The sequence below is a fragment of the Colossoma macropomum genome, unplaced genomic scaffold, assembly GCF_904425465.1.
Source record: "Colossoma macropomum unplaced genomic scaffold, Colossoma_macropomum, whole genome shotgun sequence".
Taxonomy (NCBI): domain Eukaryota; kingdom Metazoa; phylum Chordata; class Actinopteri; order Characiformes; family Serrasalmidae; genus Colossoma; species Colossoma macropomum.
The window spans coordinates 37,130,675-37,143,270 of record NW_023494789.1 but is presented as its reverse complement, the minus strand read 5'-3'; the positions used below and the strand labels follow the sequence as shown (position 1 = coordinate 37,143,270).

The window sequence follows — 12,596 nt, the reverse complement described above, 5'->3', positions numbered from 1 at the left end:
AGAAGAAACGCTTTAGCACCGGCTGGACCACTACCCCGTGCCTCAAACCCCATTGGGAGAATGTCGGTCACAGTTCAGCTAACCTTGCAAACTTTGCGGTTAATGCCCAGCTAGCTTTAGCCATTCATGCTAGCCCCGGCCTCAGGTCCAGTTCCCTCAGGTAGGCATCAGAACAGCTTCCACATGTCCCTCACATTTCTCCCAAATGTTCTGATAATCGGCACAGATACAATATCAGCAACTCCCAGGCCATGTCAAACTTTTTTCCACATTACAGGCACTCAAACCTCCATGAAATTGTCTCTCCCTTTTTTTCTGTTACTCTAGGCTCTCTTTCCTCTCTTCGACGTTTCATTTCCTGATAAAAAGAGGGTGATGAGAGTCTATTTCACACTGCCGAGCTACTTTCTGTTATGTTAAGCGACCACGGCAAGCTACCAAAATAACTCCCTCACATAAAGCTACATCAAAGTCAGCTATTACTTCATGCTAATACTGCACACAAATATTTCATGCTAACGCTACGGGACTCAAATGCCTCACGCTAAACCACTTCAAGGTTAAGAAAAACACAAACTACTGCTGACGCCATGAAAATCTCACACAATGAATTTTCTAATTCAAGTCTGTCTTTTTTTCCTTTCTTTAATGATTCCAGCAGATCTTAAACATATATCCAAACTTCCACAATTGTTAGCAAAATAAAAGCACCACATCACTCAAAAAGACATTTTTTTCATAAAACTCTGAAAAAATATTCCAAAATATAAAGAACATTTATTAACATATTATTAGAATCATTTAAAAGAAGGAATTTTGCAACATTTTTCATAAAACTCCAATGCAGTTTATAACAGAGCATGATTTTTATGATTACTGCAGATGTACGTCTGTTTGGACTCTCTCAGCTGAAAGCAATGCAAATACAGATAGTGTTCAGATTGTGCAGCATGTGTGTTTTTACAGTCTAGGTTTTACAGTACATAGAAGCTAATTTCCCATAAGATAAGGTATATATATCAAATCAGTGCAGTAAACTAGAGCCAGCACATCTTATAAGTAACTTTTTTGTTTGAAATCATTTCTTATCATGTCACAGTGCCCAGACACATCTATTCATTCTGCATGGCAAAAAAAGTTGCATTGTGCAAAGAGGTTACAAAGGTTTTGATTCCGACAGAGGGGTTTGTGCAATTTCAAATGTTGATGTTTAAAGTTTTTTCGAGAATGGAGAAAGCAGCTGGTAAAAAAATAAAAAAAGAAAGAAAGAACTGCAAAATGCAGTACAAAAACAAGATGTTGCCCTTTAAAAAAATAATCCTAAATGCCTGCTCGCGCGCCGAACAAAGATTTCTGAGCAAGCCGAGTTCAAAAGCTTGAACTACAAGTTTGCAGGGCTCTCTGAAAAGCCACAGATGAGAAAGGTCTACACTGTGAAGCGGGTGGGCTAAAAATAAGGCAAGCAGTTTCATTGTATTTATGTAACGCTTCCTTTAAAAAGTCCCTCATCAGAAAGAGCACAACAGTGAGAACACCAGTCATTTGCAGGGAAGACAAACAAGCTGAGCATACGATGGCGAAGGTAAAGGAGAGCCAGTAGGCTTTACTGAAAGCCAAAATGAATGCCAAATATTCTGAATGTGAAGGGGACATCATAATGCAGAAACATTCATTTACAATAAGATTATCTAGCTTTCTGGACCACCTTTTATTTACCTGAGCACCAGTAAACACTGTGTCCAGTGGAGGAGGCCTGAGGCCATGTTACACTACCACCAGAGCAACTGGAGGGTTACAAGAATAAAATGGCCACAAGAATAGCCAATCACAGAGAGGCCATCAGAAAGCCTTTAGTACTAAGTCAACATCTCTGGTGTCCACCCCGGGATCACAGCAGCTCCACCAGCATTCAGTTCCCTAAACCACTGCTGTCTCATGCATTTTGCTGTTGGAGAGATTACAATCAGCAGTTTTGTCATCATTCTCTTTTTGGGCATTACTTCATTTTTGGAGCACTATGCTTAGGCCTGTTTGACATGTACAAACTGTACAAACTGTACTCGTAAAATACAGTTATTAGGGATGCACAGAATCAGAATCGCTAGATTTTTGCTCCAAACATGCAATCGGCTAATTTATTCATTTGATTTTGGCAGATCTCTGCACCAATTGTATGATGTAAATAATGTGAGGCGGGTAAGGTGAGGTACTCACACTGTGTTTGAATGCCGCTGCTACATCTGCACTCAAATGTCAGAGCATAATTATGCATGACTCATTGTCAGTTGCTTCTTACTTTCGATGTAGCACTTTATTTAATTTATGATATTAAATAGGCAACAGATTTTTAATTTATGGCCTTAAATTGTTGATATATATTACAGAGCAATTAATGTTATTTATACTGCGACTCTGGTGCTGTGCATGTGCTTGTGTGTTTCATGCGCTCATCAGCAGAAAAAAGAAAAAAAAACGGTCACAGTCAGTTTGGCTGTAAGAAAATCTATGGTGAAGGAGGAAAAAACTACATATGTTATTTTCTTCTACTTTTCTATGTCTGGCGGCAGAATGTTAAAAAGTTTGATTTGTTATGTCAAAATAATTACTTTGAAATACAAACTTATTGAGCTATTAATTCGACATAGTGTGTCAGAATTTAATTTTAAATTTATTTTTTTATTTATTTTTTCACTCAAAATAAATCACTGTTTGGAGAAATGAAATCAATATTTCAAGAGAACAAGCCAATATTTTGAAAAAACAAGAAATTAATTCAAGATATTAGGTCATGCTGCCATAAACAGAGAAGACGTTTTTCTTCCTCTTCCTGGCAGTAATGGGCTTTCTTTAGAAAATTAAATCAGAATTGGCATTGACAGTAAAAAAATCATGATCAGGGCTTCCCTTAAAATTCCCTTACAATTACAATTTTAGTAATTATTATTCTTAATCTTGAATTTCAATTCCTTTGAAACAATGCAGAATTATTTAAAAAAATATCTCAATACACAAATGTGACACTATATATATATATATATATATGGCCAAATACATTTGCGCATATTTTATTACATATTTTATTAAATATTATTCTAACTCATCCAACCAATACAAAATCAATGCAGTTGAATAATCCATGCATAATGCATTTATACACCCCTTTATACAGATGATATTTTCTCTTTTTACTACTATCTCATATGTCGGTTAAATTTTAGTAGAAGCACATCTGAAATCAACGTTATTTTATCAGTTGACTGATAAACTCCTCCGGATTTTACATCTGAAAAGATGGCTACAGTAAACTGAATTACAGTAATTACATGTGAGGCAATGTAAAACCACTGATGCAAACTGAAAATCAGATTTACTGATATACAACAAACTGCAAAACAGAGTCAATCTAATCAGTCCCCCCCCAAAAAACACCGGCAGTTTGATTTCAATCACATCCAGGTGTCTTTGCAGCAACACGTAGACAAGCGGTTTAAAGCATCCGGCTAATATAAACAGTCATTGAAAAATGTCGGCATGTTGATGCTTAGAGCAAATTCACAAAAGTCTTCATACCTCCAACTGCTTGTGTTCTCAGCACACACACATTTGCGCAGGGGTTAAAACACTTCCTGACCAAAAAGTGCAATACTGAAAACCACATACACGTGGGTGACAAAGAAACTGTGCTAACTGTGAGATGCCATCCTGTTTGGTTGAGGCTCTGCTGCCACAAAGATATTTCCTATTTCAAACTTACACAAGATACCATACTACGAGGGTGTACAAAACAATGGCTCTGCCTGTAACGGAAGTGAACGCACAGAAAAAGGCCTTTTTTTATGTGCTTGGCGCCATTTTGAAACAGCCATAACAGCTCCATCCATCTGCTCTTTTATCGTGGCTGATATACTGTGCTTGTTTACTGTACAATGGCATATAAGAAAAAATCAGCAAATAACGTAAAACAGAAACACTTTTATGTCCACGTCATTCGTTGCGTGTGATTTTCTCAAAGGGTGAAACAGTTAAGGCCTTGTTTGGCTTCAGTACGTCAGTAGAGAGCAGCATCAGTCAGCAGTTTATGGGTTCTGAGTTCTGAACCATGCCGGGTGCACTAGAACAATAAACCTCTGTCTTTCAAGTGACAGTCGGAGTGCGGCAACATCTGGTGGCAGAGCTCATTTTGGGTTTCCACTCTGCTGATTGACATTATAGTCCGCTGAAAAATAGTGTGCCCTAGAAAAAATCTGACGTCCCCCTCCCCACAACCCATAACCCGCCATTCCTTCCTCTTGGGTTTCCACCTCACTGATTGACATTACAGACCCTTGAAAAATAATGCACCCCAGAAAATCCACTCCCTTTACCCACCGAGGTTAACCCTCCCCCATTGATATAATGAGGAGCAGGAGAAATATGATGCGAATTGAGTAGGGGGGGTGCAAGTTAGTGCCGAACCCTCTACCACTTCCTGAAGCGGGGGGTGTGTTAGAGCACCACGGCGCACCGCCGTTTCTGTAACGCGGATGGGTAGGAAATGCAGGCCCACATCAAGGACTGACTGATCCTGATCAAAGTGCCCTAAGTGCTGACGGGGATTTGAATTAATATGGCTTCTTTGGGTTGCTTTCAGTAGTTCATTCTGAGGTCATCTTCAATCTCTGTCTTTACGGGCGCTCATAAGACATACGCTTCTGATGACTGTAATTATAAGTGAAGCAGTCTCGAGCATCCGATTATGTTCTATACGCTATTACCCAAATGCAGTTTTACCCTAGCAAAAGTTCTTTATTTTCGTCTTAGCATCAGCAACCATGACAAGCCATTACAGTTCAAGCACATACATTCATTTTGACAGTCTAGCTATGAAATAATCTCTGCATTCCCAAAAATCGAACAATAGAATCTATCTTCAGTACGGACAAGTATTTTTGTCCAGCAGCACCTGGAACTACTATCGTACATTACAGGCTGTGAGATCCTCTCAGCAGGCTTTGGCATCTCTACACACGAAAAGGCTTTTCTTTTCACCTCAGCTATTTTAGCAAGTTTCAACAGAAGTCCATAGCGCTCTTCTCCCCGTGGACAGGCATCATTATTATTTACAGTGTGCATTAGTGAATCAGCCTGCTATTCAGCATCCAGCCAGCAGCCATTCAAAGCCTCGACCCCCCTCACAAGAGCTCCAACTCTGTCTTTCTGCCAAGGCCAATTAGCGCACCGCTAGGCTAGCACTCCCACTGCTACTGACAAGGCAAGGCTTCAAAAAGCAGCAACTACATTTACTACAAACTCTATATATATATACATATATATATATATATATATATATATATATATATATATATATACATAGAGGTAAGAATCTTTCTGTGAAAAGAATATAGGATATGCTATTTTTGCATTTGTTAATCATGCCTTGTTGACTGATCGATGCGTAACAGAAGCCTTTCAATTTTGGAAAAAAGTCGGCCAGGAATTGATATATTAGTCAGCCAGCCACAGCAAATCGAGCGGGATCGATGCTGTGGACACTTTGGGTTTCCATGAGCCATAAGGTCTACACAGGCCCCCACATCACACACCAGCAAGCCGGTGTCAGACTGGAGTAACACACACGCTACTGCACGGCTCTGACTCATTCAGAGTGCAGAGTGCAAACCATTAGAAAGGTCTCACCAGGCACAAGGGTACGCATCATGACATTTCACATTTTTCCTTAACATAGTATGCGGTTTACAAGAGGCAAAAAATAACTTTAGGTGATATACATATATATAATATACATAGTTATAGTTATAATTATATATGAAAGGTATAATTTCCTCACCGCAAAATAAGTGACAACATGTAATTTGGTCTTAGAGAGAGAGAATTTTTTAAGCATTTTTAACATTTCATCTGACGTTTTGGGAGCCGACCAAATCATTTTCGCACAATGCACAGAGAAGTTTGATGGCCATCATTTCAAACTCATAAATATTCATAACAGAGCTGATCTTTTCATTCCAACCCCCTGCCCCCTCCCCCCACCATTTTTATCCAGTGGTGCATTCCTTGCTTTATGATATGCATGGCTTAGCTCTTTGCCTGATGAGAGCACAGCACCACTGCAACATGGATCTATCCAGTCAGCAGAATGAATGAACGGCCCGATGCAGCCTAAAACTCAGCCAGTTATAGGCCAAGACTGCCTCTTTCCGCCTAATTACCTTCGGCGTGTGTACGCTTTGGCCTACCAACGCGTTTCACATCTCATATCTCCACAATGGTTGAGTCATGTGAGAGAAAAAAAAAACACAAAAAAACAACATATTGACCGTAAACAAGGCCGTGCTGTGGGGAATCGGTTAAGCAAACAGCAAGAGGCAATTTAGTTTGCTGTGATGGTGAATATGAATAGACACAAACTATTCTAGCTTGTGCTAGTCAATAACGGTTTAAGTACGTCATTGTGGTTAACAAAATCCAGATTATGCGAAGTTATCAGTTATCAGAATTTAGATAAGAGATTGTGTTTTTGTGTGTATCTGTGCGTGCGTGCGCACATACACAAGTGCTCACTGCACACCAGTGTTAAATCACTGTTACAATTGTACACCTGAGGCTTATTCCTATCGAATCACATGCTCCATAGATCTTGCCTCAGGGTGTATTAGCAATTTAAATACATTGCACACACATACCCACATGTATAGACCGTACCCACGTGGCCACAAAATAGCTTTTCTCTGCTATTCTGCATAATAGGGGTGGGCAATATGGCGATATTTATCATTATCATGATAAATAATGTCACACCATGCTTTCCTAAGTGCATTGTGGACAGCGTCAGTCCACAAAGAATAGTGACTACCTGCATTTTTCATCACAAACGGAGCAAAATTAGTCCTGTTCAACTGATTTAAAAATCAAAGTATTCATGGTTTTGATAGTTGTTTTTTTAAATGTGGCACTGGTGCTTTTTATTTTAATCCAACTCATAAAACCTCAGAAAAACTAAATATTGTACATGTATTGTGTGATAATGTTTTGATATGATGTTATAATTTTGCTATACCGCCCACCTCTACAGCATACTAAAATAATAACATACATGTACACCATTATTATTACATATTTTTTTACTGCTCAAGATTGATTCTGTTTTTATGCTTTATTTAAACCAAAGACATTTGCACTCCTAGATTCACCACTCTGCAACCCATTTCCAGTAATTGCACTGCCTGAGAGTTATTTTTAGTTGGTTTCAAGCGGCCGAGTAAAAGCTAGAGAGAGAGACAGAGAAAGAGAGCAAGACAGTGAGAGAGTGCAAAAGAGAGAGACAACGAGTGAAGGAGAGAGAGAGAGAGAGAATGAGAGAGAGACTTGGCATGTTCTGAATAATGTGATGAGCCCGCTAATGGGACCTCAAACTCTACCTAAATGAATCAAGGTCTTTTACAGTCATCAGGTATGTAACAGATAGCATGCGATCACCACCCACTCACCAATCTCTGATTCAGACTGAAAATGGGGTTGAAAAGTTTTTTGCCTGTCATTTAAACGTCAGCATAAGCTGATGTTAACTGGATAAACTGGCCCTTTTTCTTTACATTCCTTTCTGACAGTTTTAGAAGTATGTGCTTGCCTAGTAGGCCCATACTTTGTGGATATATGATACCTTCCCCTAGTTATAAACAACAAGCTATATAACAAAAACATGTATTTTGTGTATGATACTCATTTTCATTTATTTTCTTTCTAAACTTCTTTCAGGTTTTCTTGTTTACTGTATGTCTTTGAAAGACTTACTGCCAGTTTATATTGTTAGTATTTATTTTTTTTGTTTTTTGTTGAAAACTTACATGCACCATTTTTTCAGCTTGGTAGAGCTGATTGTATTCCAGCTATGTTTGTCTGGTTTAATTTCATTCTTTGCATTGTAATGCATGTCAATACTTTACAATAAGGTTAGAAAGGGGGGAGGGAAAGTGGGCCAGCTTCTCATAACCTATCCAACTTCATTTTTTAATGAAGCGAATGGGCCCGAGGCTACGCACAAGTCGTAACGCATTCTGCAAATATTCTCTGGACAAAACATGCATTTATGAAGAAATGGCCTTTACTGGAGGAATGCATAGAGAGTATGCTTAACAAACAATACACCCACTCACAACGGAGGGGGGGCGGGAGAGAGACAGAAAGAGAAAAAGAGAGAGAGAAGATTAGGCAAAAAAGTATGAGTATGACTAACAACTCTATAGAAAATGAACTTGAGCTCAGAGGCATATGTAAGAGAGAATTCTGCCGCTTCTAGGCTAGCGCTCTCACTTGCTGCACACATTAGTGAATGTAAACAGCATTCTTATGTGTGATATGATGATCTGTATCATTGTCGTGGTAAATTACATCACATTATGCCAAAAAATGCTTTTCTGATCATATTGTGGATATTGTCAATTGCATGTTTCATTACAAAACAGCACTGTTAGGCCTGTTTAATTCAATTTAGTGCAATGTAGTGTGTGAAATGTTGAATAAAATCATTGTATTCATAATTTTTCACAGTATTTTTAAATGTGGCATCACTGGTTACATCTGTCCAACTTACTAAACCTTAAAAAAACAAAACATCATGAGGTATACTGTGTACAATGGAAATATCGAGATATTATATTTTTGCCAAATCGTCCATCTCTAGTATAAAACTGACCAGCAAGCCTCAATTCCAGCCTTTGTAGAACATTAGAAGAAGGGTTGAGCTACTTCAGTTAGTACTGCTCGGCTTATTACACAATTCACAAGAAGAAAACAACTGACCTGTATGTGTTCCCTTCTCCACAGTGCAACACGTCTATGCCATACCATCACCAGAAACTTGATGCTAGCTGCTCACTGGAACTACAACTGTGTTGAAGCTATATGTGTTTAGAATGAGTATTACGAGATAAATGATAAGCTAACAAATTCTCACTTGACTGGTATTTGTCACTGCTTGGGCTGCTGCCTATTCACTGCTTCCTCATTGACTGCATCTTACTGGTATAAGCCTTGCTTAAGGGAAGTTAGCATGATCCATGCTAAACATACTATGCGAAGCAGCATTCTTATAGGCGGCGACTGGAATGTTTGCAGCCTACTGTTTCTGAAGTTCATGCACAGGTTACAGATATCTATGAAATGTATTTATTTCCCTTTTTTTGGATGCTGAATGGAAATATAATGCAACCTAATGTAAGTGTAAGTGACTTGTGCTCGGGCTGTATTGAAGACCACAGAATTTCAAAATGGAAGCCCACTTTTATTCTTTTGTTCGATGACTTGGCTTTGCCACTCCCATCCATTCACATACAACCTGTTCTTGGCATGTAGTTTGAAGTTCCCATAGCAACAAGCATGTGTGTATCATTTGGTCGCCATATTGGTCACCGCATCCACCAGCTTCAGGTGAGCTAGAGTGGCATGATTCTCTAGCTGGAACGGGAATTCTCCTTCCCTACTTCTAGCATTGGGTGCCTCATGCAAACGTTTCCATTGTGAGAAAAAAGACATTTGCAGGTGTAGGAACATAGAAGCTAGCATCCTAGCGTGGTAGTAACAGGAAATGAGAGCCACCCATCACAGTTGGCCTAGTTTTTCAGAACCATTTCCGGTTCATGGGACGCCACAGAACACCAGCGCACGTTTCGATGCTAGCTTTTAATAAACAAACTCATAGCCGGCCTTCTATCAGAGTCATGTTTTAATGTTTGCATTATTAAAGCAGGGCCGCATAAAGAGCCATTGTGGTCAGGAGAGCAGACGTTTCCCTTCAAATTTGTTGCATAATGTCCACTCACATAAGATCACTTTTCGGCATATGGAGTCAGTATACTGTACTCCACTTGGCTGGCGTGCTGATCTTTTCCATATGTTCCAAGCCACAAGCTAAACTCCATGACACACTTCTATAAACACACATCACCAAATTATGAGTTAGTTATAGGCGAGATGGAGAAGTTTAAGAGCAAATGCCGCAGGCTGGAGAGGAAGGCAATGCGTTTCATACATCAAGGCTTTTCATCTATTTACCACCCTATATTAGTTCACTTATAGCTCAGTCGCATGATGTTTGCAGCCACTTTCTATTACTGATTGCCTTTATCTAGCATTCCATCTGGCGTATGCAATTTTATTCGTTGCTTTGCTCAGGGAAGTCTAAATGTGACCACTTTATGGCTGTGATTTTGAACAAATGCTCAATGCGGGAATCAGACACCAGATTGAATGTGAACTCTTGGTGATGACCGTTTCTCTCCACTGGCCATAATAAACAGTGGAACCAGTGATTCGCTTAAAATAACAGCCTACTACCTAAGTATTTTTAAATCAAACCCACTGTGGCAAATTACTCCCATCACAGTTTGCCATTCTGCAAAGTCTGTTGCGCTCAGAATGTGGGTGGAAGACATATTCATCAGCGAACAATGCAGCTCAGTAACGGACACTTGATTGACCTTATATAAGAGAACATAATAAAAAACGCAGATTTTTAAGGTTCTTAAATGCTTGAATAAGGTTGGTGCAGTAATGTGAACTGCTCAGACTGCGCTACACAAACATGCCATGCTATAACCTCTTATGTAGCTCCCAATATGATACATATTATACACATTATATAGCATATATTAATTAATGCGCATGTGTGTGACATGGTACAGCAATGAACATGCATTAAGTCTACATATGACAGACATAGAAGATGCACATTTCTCTCAAGTGGGTGTAATTTCAGTGCCATCATTAGGCAGACAGTGTAGAGTCCCTTATCAATTAGGCTCAGTTTAAGAAGTCACTAGTGGTTACAGTTCCAGCACAGCCCCAAAGGGTTTATGAACTCATTCGAGGTTTGATAACAGGTGCAACACCTCTTCGTACGCCAAACACTTGTAACTCCCTTTATCCTCAGTGTCAAACACAGAAACAGGACTGTAAGCGATGCAAGTTGGTCCGTGCGGCGGAACGAGCGCGCAAAGTGCGCGTCCACGGCTTTTCACTCCAGCAGCAAACTCAACCAAAAAAGGCACAAAGGCATCTAAGACTGCAGCTCCATTACTTCCAGCGGCTTAAGCACCCTGCGGCCACACACACTTACAGCACATCTATCTATTGCCGGTTGATACAGTTCTAAGGCATTAAGTCTTCACGGTTGCCGCGTGCGTCCCGGCGTGCACGTGAACTTCCAGTTCACGCTCGAGCCACTATTGGACTGGCCACAGTGGCATTAAGTGTGTATGTAGCATTAGTGCAATGCACGGCCACATGAGCTCATAGTACAGTGCGCGCGCTGCACGAGCAGTCGCGTCTGTACGACTGTAGTGCGCCGAATCCCGTTTAGTCAACGCTACTTTCCTTAAGCTGAGTAGCTTAGCAAATAATTGGCCCAAGACGGTGATCCGCGGCTGATGAATCGCCGGACTCCTCTAAGCACGTGCACCCGCCACTACGTCACCGCGGCACCGTTCGCGGGGGTGCGAGGAGCGAATCTAACGAAATTAACAGCAAAGAAAGCGAGCCCGTCCCACAAACGAGAGCAGCAGCAACAACAAGTACAACAACAGCCAGTGCTTCGCGTGCCCGACACAAACAGCGTTGCGTCAGCGTTTCGCTCTCGCTCGTGCGCTTCGCCGTGCAACTTCCAACAGGGCATTTCCCAGCCTCGTTTCGCCTCTCGCGCCATCAATTAGAAAACACTTCGCGCCGGAGCTCTTTCCAACTAACTAAGTTTAGGCTTTTGTGTTTTGTTTGTTTTTACATGTAATCATTTACTTGTTTAGTTTGGCTCTCGCGCGCACGCGGAGACCAACCAGCTCGACCGCGCAATTAATTAACGTTAATAAGCGTGGGCACGACAACGAGAGAGAGGACGCGCGTTGGAGCGCGTGCGCGCGCGCGCACACACACACAAGAACATACACAGGCGCGCGCTAAAACCTTTTTTTGTTGTTGTTTTGGAAGAGCGAAAAGAAAAACAACAGAGAGGAAAGAAAGTAAGGTGCAGGAGCAGCAGAAGCGTGGATGTAGAGGTTGGGGGGGGGGTCAGGGTTTTGAGGGGGTGATTGTTTTTACCTTGTTGCAGTGGTAATAGTCCAGAGAGGCGAGGCTGGAGTCGGTAGGCAGCGTGCAGGAGCCCACGCTGGAAGGGGGTGCAGGATAAAATCTCACATCCATCGCCCGCTCCGCTACACTGAAGGCATGAACACAGGTTCAGCGTCTGCGAGTCTCTCTCTCTCTCCCTCTCTCTCTCTCTCTCGCTTGCTCGCTCACTCACTCACTCACTCACTCTCTCTCTCTCTCTCTCTCTCTCTCTCTCTCTCTATCGCTCTCTCTCTCTGCTCTCCCTCACTCGCTCTATTGTTAACCCAAACAAAAAGAAACAGAACGATTGAAAGAAAAAGGGGTTGAGTCTCTCTCTCTTTCTCTCTCTCTCTCTCTCTCTCTTTCTCTCTCTCTCTCCTCTCTCTCTCTCTCCAAGCACTCTTTCCTCACATCCGTTCGCGGTTTTTTACTTAAGCGAAAGAAGAAAAAAAAAGAGAAAGCTCGTGCAGTGATGCCTGAGGATATTTTACTAACTATTA

The 12,596-nt window shown here is 40.9% G+C and overlaps 1 protein-coding gene across 1 annotated transcript in view; it reads right to left on the bottom strand.

Moving 5' to 3' along the window:
- tox2 (TOX high mobility group box family member 2) overlaps positions 1 to 12,342 on the bottom strand; it is a 164,479-nt gene extending 152,137 nt beyond the window's left edge. Inside the window, 1 exon segment of the mRNA XM_036571210.1 lies at positions 12,088 to 12,342. Coding sequence (XP_036427103.1) covers positions 12,088 to 12,189 — 102 coding nt within the window. The 5' untranslated portion in view covers positions 12,190 to 12,342.
- Positions 12,343 to 12,596: the final 254 nt, after the last annotated feature.